Genomic DNA, 14832 nt, shown 5'->3' with positions numbered 1-14832 from the left:
AGAGTGCATGGAAACATCACCAGGTAGCCTTTTGGAACTTCTCGGGCACATACCAGGCTGGTGATGTCAATCCATAGCTCGCGCCGCTTTGCTCACTTGTTTTGCCTTGACACAAATAACTGGTGTCTACTATACTTTTGTTAACATTCCAATACCCCCGGACTCTTCCTCCTTACTCTCTGACAGGCTCATTACAAGGGGAATAGAGAGGGCTGCCGTAGGCTGTACTTACCAAACCAGCCTTTGTTGTGATTACCTTGTCGCGGGTCCGGAGACCAGCGCCAGCCCCCCGTGTCGTGGATTGCGCGCAATCCCGTACGTACCGTTTGACTTGAATCGTCCACACATTCAGCTCTTCACATTCACTTCACCATTTGACAACACTATTTCGACATCTCGACCGCAATATTCTTCTCGATCGGATCGCCAAAGAGTTACAATCATGGTTGCGACCTTCTCACCACACCGTGATGCGGGCGGCACTCTCCATTTGCCCTCACACTCAGGAATTCACCATATCGATGCGAACTCGGCCATTCGGCAACTTCGTCGATCATTTTCCCGCTCACCGTCAAAGAGTTCCAATTTCTCCCTTCTAGCCTCGCGCAACCAGTCTCCATCCAAAAACACACCCTACGTTTCATCTCCTCTGTCCCCGTCGCGAAGGCCGGCCCAGAGTAACTTTGTACTCTTTCCCAGCTCGTCCCATCAGTCCCCCTTCGCTATCCCATATCCACCAAGTGCCAAAATTTCGAGACCTGCTATGCGCCGGACGCGTACATCGCCTCGAAGTCCGGTCAAACGCGCTCTCAACATCTCAACCGACCAAGGAAACGCGAAACTTTCACAGGGGATTCCCGCAAATCTCGGGGTGGAGAACTCACCCACGAATTCGGGAATTAGCACTTCACCAGATGAAGTGAGTGCTGGCACAGGGATCTGTTCTAGCGATACACCCACATGCGCCGACGGTACCGTGGCACCTCGCCCAACATTGTCGAGGATTGAGAAGCGGCGAAGTGGAACATTCGGCACCTATGTAACGGTCAGCCCGTTGAAACGAAGCGACGGGATCATGAACCTGGATCGGGCATCGCGAGGCAGTCCTTCAGCAAAAAGGCGGAGTGTCCATGCGCCTAATCTTTCCGAGGAATTCAGCATATTTGACAGCGAGAGCTCAACACCGGAGGTTCCGACAACGACTGAGTCTCCCTTGGAGAAGGATGAGTTATCTTTTCCCACGACTACCCCTCCATTCAGTCCCTTTGCAACTATTCCAAGACGCTCATCCTCTCTACGACGATCCACCGTCCAACAGCGCTCCAGTGATCGTTCACTCTTCTCTCGAGCCAGGGCTATGGGGGACTCTGAGGTCTCTGATGCTGGCACACCTCTCACGGTTCACCCGCGCATGTCCTTGGATAATACTCTCTTCCAACCAAACGGAGAAACCCTGTTTTCTTCCCGGCCCAACCCAGGAAGCTCTTTGTTCTCCTCGCTTGGAGCTGGCACTGCTCCATCGCGTCCCGCCGCCCATCCACTGTCCAGGACAATCACACAATCTTCATCCAGCTCCAGTCTGGTAGATGATTCTCCAACTCAGGAGCCCCTTCAAAAGAGTGACCGCCCTCGCGGGGTCTTCAATTTTTCCAAGTCTCTTCCAGCGGGGGCCACTCGACCCACTGCTGCCCGCCATCTCACCCGCGAGGACTCGACATCTTCTACCGACTCATTCGCTACACCCGAAAACTACAAATTAGTCAAGCCTCTGCCGGCAGCCTTTATGTCAACAGGCCTCATATCCAAGAAAAATCGCAACGCTGAGGACCCTCAGAATCTGCTTGCTTTTAACAAGAACATGCCCGAGACCCCGTGTAAGCGACCTGTGAGCCTCTTCCCTACGGCGCACAAGACCCAACCCGAGCGATCTCTAGAGAACTCGGGGTTCAACAGTTCGATAGATATGCCCCCTCCCTCCCCATTCAATCCAACAAACACAAGACCCAAATTGGGTCCTTTTGCGCGGGGTATGGGTATTTTTGGCAATTCATTCAATAGGCCGGGTATTTCGCGGCGTGGAAGTTTTGCCAGCATAGATGGTGATGATGGGATGCAGACCCAGTCGCCGTCTAATCGACAGGATGGCCAAACGCTTAGCGAGTTGGACTTTCCTCCAACTCCTACCAAACAATCATTCTTCCCCTCTCGAACTTACCCACCTACAGCTTCACAGATTGCTTCTCTTGAGCGATTAGCTGAAGCTCGAGGTACAAATTCGAGCCCGCTACATGATCGGTTTCTCCGTGGGTCTCCCCGTACACCCCGGGAACACCTCTATCCTCCGGACCCCAGTGGCCTATCCATTTCGGCCCTTAACGATCAGCAAGCAATGAAATCCGACCTGAATTCCTTCAACCTGCCAGCCACTCCCACTGGCCCGCGTGACTCATTCTTTCAATCAGGGAAACGACATAGCCTCCCTCTGAACATCCACCATGCCCCAGACGTGGATTCTAGCCTGACGTCCCGATTTGAGAGTGTTGAGCTGGTTGGTACTGGGGAGTTTTCCCAGGTCTATCGTGTCTCCCAGCCCAACGAGATGTCTCTGTCGTCGATATTCTCTACGACACCGCGGTCCCCTCGAGCATTGCCTGACCAGGTGTGGGCGGTTAAAAAATCCAAACAGCCGTACTCAGGCCTCAAGGATCGTGAACGTCGCATTCGTGAGGTTGACGCATTAAAGGCCCTCACCAATTCGGACCATATCATCAACTTTATGGATAGCTGGGAAGACCACGGGCACCTTTACATCCAAACCGAATTTTGCGAGGAAGGTAGCTTGGACGTTTTCCTCGCCCAGGTCGGACTTAAGGCTAGGTTAGATGACTTCAGGATTTGGAAAATTTTACTCGAGTTATCCATGGTACGTTGTTCCTCTGAATCCCCTCTCCACAGTAGGTCTAACAATGAGAGCAGGGCTTGAAACAAATCCATGATTCTGGATTTATTCATCTGGATCTGAAACCGGCTAATATCCTGATCACGTTTGAGGGAGTTCTGAAGATTGCTGATTTTGGCATGGCTGCTCGCTGGCCCGCTGAAGATGGTATCGAAGGCGAAGGTGATCGTGAATATATTGGCCCAGAGATCTTGATGGGCCGGTACGATAAACCAGCAGACATATTCTCTCTGGGTTTAATCATGTTTGAAATCGCTGGTAATGTCGAGCTCCCCGACAACGGTCTTTCATGGCAGAAACTCCGCAACGGTGACATGAGCGATGTCCCAAGCCTCACCTGGAGTTCCGAATCCACTATCTTCCGTGATGCGTCCGGAAACCCCATTTCGGAGGAGCCATCCTTCGAGGAATTATGTGCGTCCGACTTTGGGGACGATGATTTTAGTGTACCCGGCTTCTTTGGGGCGCACAAGCCCGACACCGAACGAAGGGCGGTTCCATTCACTCGGACCAGTGAACTTGTTGACCCTCCCGCGTTTATGGTCGACGCCACCCACGAACAGGCCCTCGACGGGATTGTGCGGTGGATGATTTCCCCAGAGCCACGAGATCGACCCACGGCCGATCAAGTTCTGGAGACCTTCGGTGTTCAGTTCGTTGCGTCTCGACGCCGGGCTGGGGCCACCGTTTATGAGGGCAACTGGGGTCCTGCGGATGATGTCCTCGCGGAAGATGCCGAAATGATCGACGTTTAATTAATACGACTTGACATATTATTGCATTTGGACGGAGTTGGTGATTTCTCTTTCTCGTACAATACCATCTAACGACGGCGTTCAAGCGGCCAACCGGGCATTGATTTTGACGTTTATTCTCTCTACCGACTCCCCACACAGTGACTTGCTTTTATGGAAGGGGGCGTATAATGTGCAACGCAACATACGGGTATGCCTATCTAATTGGAACAAGGAATCGGAGATCATAAAGTGACTCTGGATGTTCTTAATTTTTCTCCTCTTCTATTTTGCGATATCTCTCTCCTCCACATTGTGTTTGAACCGACTCCTCTTGGCTTACATCCGACCACTTTCCCGTCTATGGAAAGTTCCACACTCTTTTCAACATTTCCTTTGTTTTTTTTGTTTTTTGTTTTTCTTTTCTTTTGTACCACCAATTTAGCCTCGGTGCTTGGGTTTCTTCACGCTATGTATCTATATTTCCTCTGTGGTTGGATTTCGCAATATCACTTCCTTGCATTCACTGGGTTATTTTTTTTTTTTTTTTTTTTTTTTTTTTGCGCTTAAGGGGTTCCATGATGTAGTATATCCTTTATCCATATGTTGGAGTACGCTGAGAGTGATGCTTTGTTTTTCAGCTGTAACTTTCCTCTTGAAGCTGTTTCCTTGCATTTTATATGACCGACCTCCTTGACGGACCCGGAAAAGAGGATGTGTGATCAAGCGGGCTTGATCACAGTAATGTTTGTGATTTAGACTATTGAATGGATGGGAACATTCTGGACGCCCAGTTTTGATGTTGACTAGAATTGAACTTGATTGTAGTTATATACCGGTGTATATTATATTATATTCTGTATGGATGGTAAAATTGGAGATCGCCACGGGATCTTTTTCTTGGCATCGACTTGGGCGGTTTTCTTCTGCATCTGCAACTCCCAACAACCGACCTGTCAACACCTCCTCATTACTGTTTTATCATTGGCACACCCCCTCAAAAATGAGTGATTTTGCATAATCAATTCAGAAACAAGGGCAGCACACGCGGTGCGCGCGCGAGAATAATCTCCACCTTCCACCCAGCCGTCCGTCACCTAGGCCGTCGTCGCATGCGAATCAAATCGACAGCCACATCAATCAATCGGTCCATCTCATCTTTCTTTCTCGTAACGTACATCCCCCAAGCAACCCGACCCGGACTCTCAAAATGGACCACCGCACATTTGTTTCCGACTCCCTCCTCCGCCTCACCAACGCGTCCGATCCCACCGTCGTTGATTTCGTTCTTGCCACGGCCGGCTCCGCAAGATCCGCCTCCTCACTACAAGATAAACTGGACCCGTTTTTAGATGGGAATGCCGACGAGATCGGGGTGTTTTGCGCGGAGCTTTATCGCCGGGTGGGCAAGCGGGCCGCTACCGTCGCCGCCACCACCACCACCACCACCACCACTACTACTACTACTACTACTACAGGTGCTGGTAGTACTGTGGAAAAGGAGCGTGGGAATGGCGCGACTGCTTCTGCTTCCTCCGCGAGAACTCAGACAAAGAAGTATACTCTTTTAGATATGGATGAGGATTTGGGTGATGGTGCGCTGGGCCCGCGGAACGTGGAATCAGATCGGGACAGGAAGAAGCGGAGTCGGGATACAAAGGATCGGGAGCGTTCGCGGGAGCGTGGAACGGGTGAAAGTCAGAGTCGGTGGGAGAAAGACGGGGATAGCGGTCGGAAGCGGGAGCGGGAGAGGAGTGGCGATGATGAGAGGAAGGATCGAGATCGGTATCGGACCAAGAAATTACGACGGCGGGAGGTGGATGATTTCGAGGACCGCTGGGGTGATGAGGAGATTCCTGAGGAGGACTTGGTTGGGGATGAGGAAGGAAGGGGGGGGTTCCAGGAGTCTCCGTCGAAGAGGACGAGATTGGAGGATGGGTCTGCTTCTCCGCGGTCGACGACTAGTTCGGCGGCGAATCTGGATCCCGAGGAAAAGATGGAACGGGAGCGCAAGCGGGATTTGGAGGAACGAGACGAGTTTGCGAAGCGGTTGGCGAAGAAGGATGATAGTCGCAATAAGAAGATTGTGGAGGATAGGACGAGAGACGGCGAGGCTGCGCGACGACGAGCGCTGGCGGATGATGCGTCGGCCAGAGCGGCCGCGATGCCGGATCTTCGATTGCGCTCGCGCCAGGAGTATCTCAAGAAGCGTGAGACGGAGCGGTTGGCTCTGCTGCGCAAGCAGGTGGCGGAGGAGACGGCTGAGCTGCGCGAGAACCCGAGCCTCACCCGGAGGGAGAAGGAGGAATTCGCGCGCAACCGTGAAGTGCTTCGGATTGCTGAAGAGCGACTGCGCATTGACGACCACCGTGATGGATATATGATGCCCGAGGACTATATCACAGAAAAGGGCAAGATCGATCGCAAGAAGAAAGAGGAAGCGCTCTACAAGCGATACGTGGATCGCGATGAACACGGCCAGGAGAAGTTCATTACGGAGCACGAAGAATGGGAGTTGGAGCAGACGGCCAAGGCCAAGGCCCAGATCAACCGCGCCGAGTTCGTGGATGAGGGAGACTACGAGTATGTGTTTGACGATTCGCAGAAGATTAACTTCGTCATGGATGCGAAAATGGAGGGTTCTCGGAAGCTCATGACCCAAGAGCAACGCATGCTGCAGGAGCAGCTGGACGCCGCGGAGAAGAAAGCCCAGTCGATCGAGGACACCCGGAAGAAACTACCGATCTACCAATTCCGGGACGAAATCATCCAGGCGGTTCACGACCATCAGGTCCTGATCATTGTCGGTGAGACAGGATCCGGAAAGACGACGCAGCTCCCGCAATACCTACATGAGGCAGGATATACCAAGAATGGAATGAAGGTTGCCTGTACTCAGCCACGACGGGTTGCCGCCATGAGTGTTGCGGCTCGTGTGGCCGATGAAATGGGCGTGAAATTGGGCAATGAAGTCGGATACTCGATCCGTTTCGAGGACAATACCAGTGACAAGACCGTGCTCAAATACATGACTGATGGAATGTTACTCCGAGAGCTCCTGACCGAGCCGGACCTGAGCCAGTACTCCGCGTTGATGATCGATGAGGCGCACGAACGGACTGTTCCTACCGATATTGCTTGTGGGCTGTTGAAAGACATTGCAAAGGCACGACCGGACCTGAAACTCCTGATTTCTTCAGCGACCATGGATGCGCAGAAGTTCCAAAAGTACTTTGATGACGCGCCTATCTTCAACATCCCTGGGCGTATGTATAACGTTGATATTCACTATACATCGCAGCCAGAGGCCAACTACCTGGCTGCTGCGATTACGACGGTTTTCCAGATTCACGTCTCCCAAGGTCCTGGTGATATTCTTGTGTTCTTGACGGGTCAGGAGGAAATCGAGGCCGCTGAACAGAGTCTTCAAGAGACGGCAAGGAAGTTGGGGAATAAGATACCGGAGATGATTATCTGTCCAATCTACGCTAATTTGCCATCTGACCTCCAGACTAAGATCTTCGAACCGACCCCGCCAAAGTCACGAAAGGTGGTGTTGGCGACGAATATTGCAGAGACCAGTTTGACAATCGACGGGATCGTCTACGTTATCGACCCTGGTTTCGTGAAGGAAAATGTTTTCAACCCCCGAACCGGCATGGAAAGCTTGGTGGTGACACCCTGCTCGCGAGCGTCTGCAAACCAGAGGTCAGGTCGAGCAGGTCGCGTTGGACCCGGAAAATGCTTCCGGCTGTATACCAAGTGGGCGTACTACAACGAGCTGGAAGAGAGTACGACGCCGGAAATCCAGCGAACGAACTTGAGCAGCGTGATCTTGATGCTGAAGTCCCTTGGGATTGATCAGCTCCTGGAGTTCGACTTTATGGACCCCCCACCGGCGGAGACGATCATTCGCGCGCTGGAGCAGCTCTATGCGCTCGGGGCCCTCAACGATCGGGGCGAGCTGACGAAAATCGGGCGACAGATGGCAGAATTCCCTACGGATCCTATGCTTGCCAAATCAATTCTGGCGGCAGACAAGTACGGGTGTGTAGAGGAAGTCTTATCGATCGTATCCATGCTGGGAGAGGCCAGCGCACTGTTCTTCCGTCCGAAGGATAAGAAAATCCACGCGGACAGCGCACGCAACCGGTTCACCATCAAGGACGGTGGTGACCACTTGACCCTTCTCAACATCTGGAACCAGTGGGTTGACTCGGACTTTAGCTACGTCTGGGCCAAAGAGAACTTCCTGCAGCAGCGCAGTTTGACCCGGGCCCGCGACGTCCGCGACCAACTCGCGAAGCTGTGCGACCGAGTCGAAGTCACCGTCAGCTCGTGCGGATCCAGCAACCTGATTCCCATCCAAAAGGCGATCACCGCCGGATTCTTCCCTAATGCAGCGCGCCTCCAACGCGGCGGCGACAGCTACCGGACTGTGAAGACTGGACAGACGGTGTACCTGCACCCGTCGAGCACGCTGTTCGAGGTGAATCCGCGGTGGGTGATTTACTTTGAACTGGTCCTCACAAGCAAGGAGTATATGCGCAGCAACATGCCTCTCCAGGCGGAATGGCTCGTGGAGGTTGCGCCGCATTACTATAAGAAGAAGGATCTGGAGACGTTGGGGGTTGAGCGGAAGCAAAAGGGACAGGGGGTAGCGGGGGAGAAGAGCCGTGATTAGATGTTTTTTATTCTGTCGCCTAGGAATCTATCTATACCTTCCGCTACTATATTTCCTGTACTTAAGGTACGGAGTTACAATGTAATGTGGTAAATCCCAACCAATCACCAACTACACAATCCTAATATTAATCCCTTGAGGTCGACCGCGGTTCGGATCCGGAGCCGAGGTTGGAATCCCATCATCAACTTTTTTAACTTCTCCACACTCCCTCCCTAACAACCTCAAGTTCTCAACTACAACAACACAGTACAACCACGCCCCTACTCAACAACCAAATCCCTCCGATAGATATTCTTTTCCATACAAAGACAGACTGCCAAACAAAGACAAAGAAAGAAATAAAAAGGAAAGAAATGTCCAAATCCTTCACCCCCACCGAAGTCGCATCCCACAACACCCCCGAAAGGGGCCTGTACATCATCATCGACAACGCCGTGTACAACGTGTCCGAGTTCGCCGACGAGCATCCTGGGGGCGCGAAGATCCTGAAGCGCGTTGCGGGGAAGGATGCCTCGAAGCAGTTTTGGAAGGTGCGTAGTAGCTTTTCTTTTCTCTTCTTCTTCTTCTTCTTCATGGTCATGGTCATCATCTTCTTTGCGGAGGATATCGCTAACGGGTGGCTATTGTAGTATCATAACGATGGAGTGCTGAAGAAATATGCGGCCAAGTTGAAGATTGGTGATGTTAGGGATGCGGCTAAGTTGTGAGGATGTGATATGATATGATGTTTTACTATCTATCTATCTATCTATCTATCTATCTATCTATCGATCCAGATTACGCTACACTACACTACGTACGCTACGCTGCTATCCTATCCTATATCCTACGACGATTCGATACAATCGGCTTTAATATTATACCAGTACCGTTCTGGCTTCGACTTGTACTTGTCTTGTTTTCTATCAAGAGGTCTTGTACGGCATGGCATGCGCTGCAATTAAATCATCTATGTTTGTTATGTTATAGGTAGAGAGATATACAGTATACAGTAAACTATATATAGAGGGATATTATTTACAATCGCCGAACAGATCAGATCACCCGCTTAGATGGTATCAAGAAATGAGGTACGATTCATACTCCTGAACATGGCCCCAAAAAAAAAAAAAAAAAAAAGAAAGTCAAAAAAGGAGGGGAAAAAAAAAAAAAAGAAAGAAAGAAAGAAAGAAAGAAAGAAAGAAAGAAAGAAAGAAAGAAAGAAAGAAAGAAAGAAAGAAAGAAAGTAAAAAAAAGAAAGAAAAAGGAGAAAATATTTAGAACCCCCCGAACGGATCATCATTACGGTAGTTCTCTGGTTCCTCGTAGGGGAGGAAATCAAGCTCCGAGGACCCCTGGTTCACACTCCACGGACTCGACGCCTTGCGCGCATGTCGCGAGCGGCTGGCGGTCGCGCGGTGCCGGTTGGACTCAGCCTGGTCGATGAAGGCTTCCATGCGCACGGTGCCGATCGCGTCGAAGAAGTTGCTGGTGCGCACGCTGTTCTCGGAGGTGCGGCGGCTGAAGCTACTGCGGACGCTGTTGAAGCCGGGGGCGTGCTGCTGCTGCTGCTGCTGCTGCTGCGACGACGACGACGACGACGACACCGGACCGGGCGCGTCGGGAGAGCTGCGCCGCGAGGGGATCGACGGCATTGTGTTTTGGCTGGAGAAACTGCGGATCGTGGGGATGGGCATGCGCGGCGCGGTGTTGCTGCGTTTGCGCGAGTGGGTCGCGAACCGGGGCACGGTGGGGGGGTCGGCTGCGTCGGGCGTCAGAGAAGCAGCAGCGTCGAGGTTGGCGGGGAGTTCGGGAACCGGGGCTGGGTGGCCGGGGAAGGATCGCTTTCCCTTGGGGGTGGGGCGAGGACGTCCCTTGGCGAGGCGGATCGAGTCGCGGATCGGGTTGCGCCGCAGAGATGCGGTGGGTGCAGGACGGACGTACTCCTCCTGCGGTACTGGTGGTAGAGCCGCGAGGTCCTGGAGACCAACGGCGGAGTGGCTCAGGAACGAGAGGGCTGTCAGCCAGACGTAGTGTCGTTCGATGCTGGCCGCGGTGAATTTGAGCGCCCGTTGCGGTGTCAGGATCAGAATAGACCGGTTGAACTGGTTAGGACCAAAGCCCTTTGGTAGAGGGTTGTCGTCTTTGACGTCCAGCACGGATTGAATTATCACTGTAGAATCGTTAAGAAACATTTTTCACCAGAACAGAAAGAAAAAAAGAAAAAAAAAAAAAAAGAGAGAGAGAGATGAGAACGTACGTTTCCGACCACTCTTGCCGAGCAGCGCAGGCCCGCTGGTCGGTTGCTTGCTGCTCCACATAACGGCTCGTTCATACGGCGCCAGCCAGACCCATCGTTTATGCCGCGCGCCGCTGTTGGTGATGCTAGCAGACACCTCTTCGGCGTTGCGGCCTTCCCAGTTGTCCTTGGGCTCGCCCACTCCGCCAAACGACCTCCTGCGACGGACGTACTTGAACATCCACTCTCCAACCATGGTTTGAGCAATCGCGTCAACCACACTGGTCGGTTGGACAGATGTTGCCGTAGAGTCGCGTCGCTCATTAGCAAAAGCCCGCGACGCGGTAGGTCGATGGGCCGAGCGTCGCTGCGAGACTCGCTTATCCCTGGGCATTGTGATATCATCATAGGGCAAGGGAGGGTGCCGGGGACTATCTGGAGCATAGGAGGAAATAGACATCGCGGGAGAGGATCGGGTTCCAGTCTGCTCGGTCTCAGCTTGGGACATTGCAGCGGCAGAGCGCACGCGCCGCAGAGTCGGCCGTCGGATGATAGTTGGGCGTGGACGGTCTGAAAAGTGACGAGGATTCGATGGCGTGGGGCTTTGTCGTCCATCGCTCCCAGTTTGCGGGAATTTCCTCGAGCTGAAGCGGATCGGAACGGGGAATGGAGGGCAAACGATCGACGAGCCGCTACCAGTACCGCTGTCGATGCTAGGCTCGCTGGGGCTACGGGCTCGGGCCCTTTGGTGCGTAATTGCGCCGCTGGAGATCATAGCTGCCTTGCGCATGTCCTGCTGGCGGGTGCCAGATAGCCCCGCGCGTGGACCCCAAGAAGCACCTGGCAGGTCCTTGGATGTAGTACCACCCATACCTCCCTCGAAAAAGTGAGCCTCGGAGTCGAGATGCTCATCTACTTCGGGCAGCGGTGTCTCATCCAAGCTGCTGCGCTCCTGTGCTGATACTAATCTGCCTCTGCGCAGTATATACGAAGCAAACGGGCGGCTCATCAGCTCATCATCCGTAAATATATCTTTCGGCATCTCAGGCAGCTCATCGTCACTGGCCTGGTCGAACCCAGCAAAAAGACTACTGGATCGGAAAGGACGTCTCAAATCCGACCTCGAGTATTCTGACAAGGGCCCGTTGTCATTGTTGCCCGGATAGGCTTGGATATGGCCCACGGGCTTGCTGCGGGCCTCTCCATCGTCTGTTGGGGTATCAACCACCAGGCGCGACGATGGCTTTCGTTCGGCCTTACTCATCCTCGGAGGAGGAGCCTGGTATGGCTGGATGTGGTGGTGCACCTGTGACTTCGGGCTGGGAGGGAGGTCCGGAATAGCAGAAGGGAGCAAACTTGCCGTAAGTTTGACAGGTCGCTGGTCAATTTGCATCTCCTCAGTCTGGATCCCGACCGTTCGGGTATCGATCACAGGCTCGAAGTTGGCCTGGCATGAAATGCTTTTGGTTTGTGGTGGCAGAACCACACTGCCTCGTGGGGAAGAAGGTTCGGAGAGAGGCGGATGGATCGCAATCATCGGGACCTCGATAGTCAGTCGCTGCGCGTTCCCCGTGGGGTTGGATTCAACCTTCTCACGCGTCGGGGGTTGGTCAGTCTGAATTGAGACCGAAACCATGGGAGCGCGCTCAATGACTGGTGGTGGCGGTGGTAGAGGCGATGTCTCGACCATTGGAGTCCATGGGGGAGTGGGAAGTTCGCCAATTGTCTGACAGGACGACGAGACCATATCGGTAGCCAGAGTTGACGTACTGCTGTCTTGCGTCTGGTATAGGTGCAGTTTCGGGACATCTCCATGTCTCTCTGACCTCTCCTCGGGCAGACTTTCCGCATCCGCGGCGAGTGTGGGTGATGGTGGCGGGGAGTACTGAACCCCATTGTCCTGATAGGTGACGGAGATGGGGTCAGGTTTAAAGGAAGCTCTCAATTCCGCAGCGTCTTCAGCCCGCATGCCGTAGCTATCGATACTACCAAACGAAAGACCTAAGATTTTCCTGGCCTTGGCGTCCATCCCGAGTGGATGAGAGAGCTGGGATTGAACCGAAGCTGGGCGCTCTTCAGGGAGTGCTTCTGGGGACTGAGGGGTCATATCATCATCGTCCAGAGAGCCAAACTCGTCTTCCTCGTCGAATGCCAGCTCTTGTGCAAGGTTGAGGCCATCCCCTTTCACACCAGGCATATTCGCAATGCTCATGACAGAGTAACGGCCATTATGAAAGCCCCCATCGTCGCCATCTTGGCTACTCAAGCTCGTAATACTGGTGCGCCGTGGTCCCGGACTACTAGAATGAACGCTTGCCGAGTCACTTTCTTTGCTTGGGAACGCTTCTTTCATTTTGTCGTCCGGTGCATTATTCTCATTTGCGGTAGGACCGAATGCGCCAGCCGCTTGGGCGGCTGCTACTTCGTTCAACACCACTTTGAGACGGCCTTCCACCACATGGACTTTTCGTTCCAGATTTCTGCGTTCGCCATCCCAGGCCTCCTTATCACGTGCCCATAGATTGGCTGTTCTTTCTAGGTCTTCCTCTTGACTGCGGGCCTTTTTCTGGACTTGTTCAAGTTTCTTGCGGACATCAGATATGCTCTCCAGCGCCGCGTCTCGCTCTTTAGCCAGTTCGGTGAGAGCCGACGAGGTTCCGCCTTCCAGCAGCTGGAGATGGTGTTTCAATGATCGAGACTCTTTCGTATGTTTTGACAAACGCTGGGCGAGATCTTCGTTCTCATTCCGCGAATCGTCGAGACTTCGTTCCAAGACATCAATAGTCTTGGCCTTGCTCTCCACATCTCGCCTGAGGGACAAGATTTCAGAAACGAGAGAGGCATGCAGGGTTGGGGTAAACCGCCTCGGATCAAACGGCGACAAGGTATCCTCGTTTGCGCTATCTGAAAAGTCACTGCGTCCATCCGGGGAAAAATTATGGTGTGGGAGGGAGATGGGTGACGTCAACGGGCCAGGCGATGAATCGCCGCGGGTATGTATGGAGGGCGGCGGCCTCTGAGGGGTGGTAGAAGGTGTCGGGAACGCACTCGCCGCCGGTGGGCTCTGGTACATCGCTTCCGTATCCATAACGGTATGCAGCCGAATGGAATCAGGGTCCCCGCGAGTTTCTAAACCATCACCGGAGTAGGTTGAGACACGTTCAATCGGGGTTCGCAGCGGACAATCCTCCTAAACGCACTCAATCACAGTCACAGCGTCCGATTATGCAGCTCCCATTGACTAACTATACATATGTTGGTTGCTTTTTTTTTTTCGAAAATGATCTAGGGAACCCAGACCACGGCCCAGTCGCAACCCGGTTGCGTGCAGGATGCTGGCCAGCAGTACCGGGGTATCAACCAGCCCTTCGCTGCTAGTGTTGATTCTAGGACATACATACATAAGCCTAAATCCGCTCTCGGATGGGGTGGAGCTGGGGAACGTGGTTGCAAAGTCCAAAGGAATGATAGATAAACGTTGCACCTACATCTAGAACAGGGCTCAACGCCAGAATGCAAGAGAAGCCTTCGAGGGCCCCCCCTCAAGATCACCAAAGAAACCACGGAATATAGAGACGTGAACCGACGCGTTCTCCTTTCTTGCCAGCCAGTGCAGAAGGGAGGGGTGGTGGGGAGAAAGCCAAATGGAGAGAAGTCGATTCACAGAAGGGGGGTTTTCCAAGGGAAGAAGTAGGGAAACAGGAATAGATAAAAAAAGAAAAAATAAAATAAAGATTAACACTGCAAATGATAAAAAGAATCAAAGGACAAAAAGGATAAAAGTACAGGAAGGGAAGAGAGCAGAGGCTAAGAAACCGTGCCAAATCCCAATTTCGAGTGTATCTTCCTATCCCTCACTGTTCACAGGCAAGATCCGAGGGGGCGAAATGAGCGAATCCGAGAAAATCCTCTGGCGCAAGTACGAAGTATTCCGCACCGTCTCTTCCTCGGATACTCCAGACAGGACCTTTGGCCCGTTAGCTAGTTAACTAACTAACTAGTTAGATCGCGTCAATTTAATCAGCAACTGCGGTTTGCGGCAACAGGGACGAGAAACCTAGTCTGGGGCTTTGCATCGGTCAACGAGAACATGATAGACCAGCCATGCTAAAATTGGACTAAATGATTAGCTTCATCCAGGGGGTTTGGTTAGTCCGGAGTGCAAGAGAGAGAGACTGCGCTAATTAAGGGGTGAAGGGAGAGAAAGGCAGACCATCTGAGAGAGAGAGAGAGA

At 52.8% G+C, this 14832-nt stretch overlaps 3 protein-coding genes across 3 annotated transcripts; 2 read left to right on the top strand and 1 right to left on the bottom strand.

Annotated features, from left to right (window-relative positions):
• Positions 1 to 442: 442 nt before the first annotated feature.
• On the top strand, positions 443 to 3714 carry P175DRAFT_0443443 (tyrosine protein kinase SWE1; the record flags this gene model as incomplete). The annotated part of the gene is made up of 2 exons (XM_040894179.1): positions 443 to 2923; positions 2977 to 3714. 2 exons carry the CDS (start codon positions 443 to 445, stop codon positions 3712 to 3714), a joined length of 3219 nt encoding a protein of 1072 aa, XP_040750027.1.
• Positions 3715 to 8619: 4905 nt separating this feature from the next.
• On the top strand, positions 8620 to 9248 carry P175DRAFT_0503434 (cytochrome b5-like heme/steroid binding domain-containing protein). Its single transcript, XM_040897635.1, has 2 exons — positions 8620 to 8910; positions 9010 to 9248. The coding sequence occupies exons 1-2, from the start codon at positions 8734 to 8736 to the stop codon at positions 9085 to 9087; spliced, it is 255 nt and encodes an 84-aa protein (XP_040750026.1). The 5' UTR covers positions 8620 to 8733; the 3' UTR covers positions 9088 to 9248.
• A 388-nt stretch (positions 9249 to 9636) lies between these two features.
• P175DRAFT_0511094 (putative nuclear migration protein) lies at positions 9637 to 13686 on the bottom strand (the record flags this gene model as incomplete). The annotated part of the gene is made up of 2 exons (XM_040898567.1): positions 9637 to 10532; positions 10620 to 13686. The coding sequence occupies 2 exons, from the start codon at positions 13684 to 13686 to the stop codon at positions 9637 to 9639; spliced, it is 3963 nt and encodes a 1320-aa protein (XP_040750025.1).
• Positions 13687 to 14832: the final 1146 nt, after the last annotated feature.

Source organism: Aspergillus ochraceoroseus (genome assembly GCF_002846915.1).
Source record: "Aspergillus ochraceoroseus IBT 24754 chromosome Unknown P175scaffold_7, whole genome shotgun sequence".
Lineage (NCBI taxonomy): Eukaryota > Fungi > Ascomycota > Eurotiomycetes > Eurotiales > Aspergillaceae > Aspergillus > Aspergillus ochraceoroseus.
The sequence above is the reverse complement of the archived record's forward strand: the minus strand, read 5'-3'. Positions and strand labels throughout refer to the sequence as shown.

What these genes read in the sequence shown, in the direction of transcription:
- P175DRAFT_0503434 (XM_040897635.1), top strand. Translation starts at nt 8,734, where the DNA reads ATGTCCAAATCCTTCACCCCCACCGAAGTCGCATCCCACAACACCCCC. An exon ending in CCTCGAAGCAGTTTTGGAAG is followed by an intron (nt 8,911 to 9,009) that starts GTGCGTAGTAGC and finishes TGGCTATTGTAG; the next exon opens with TATCATAACGATGGAGTGCT.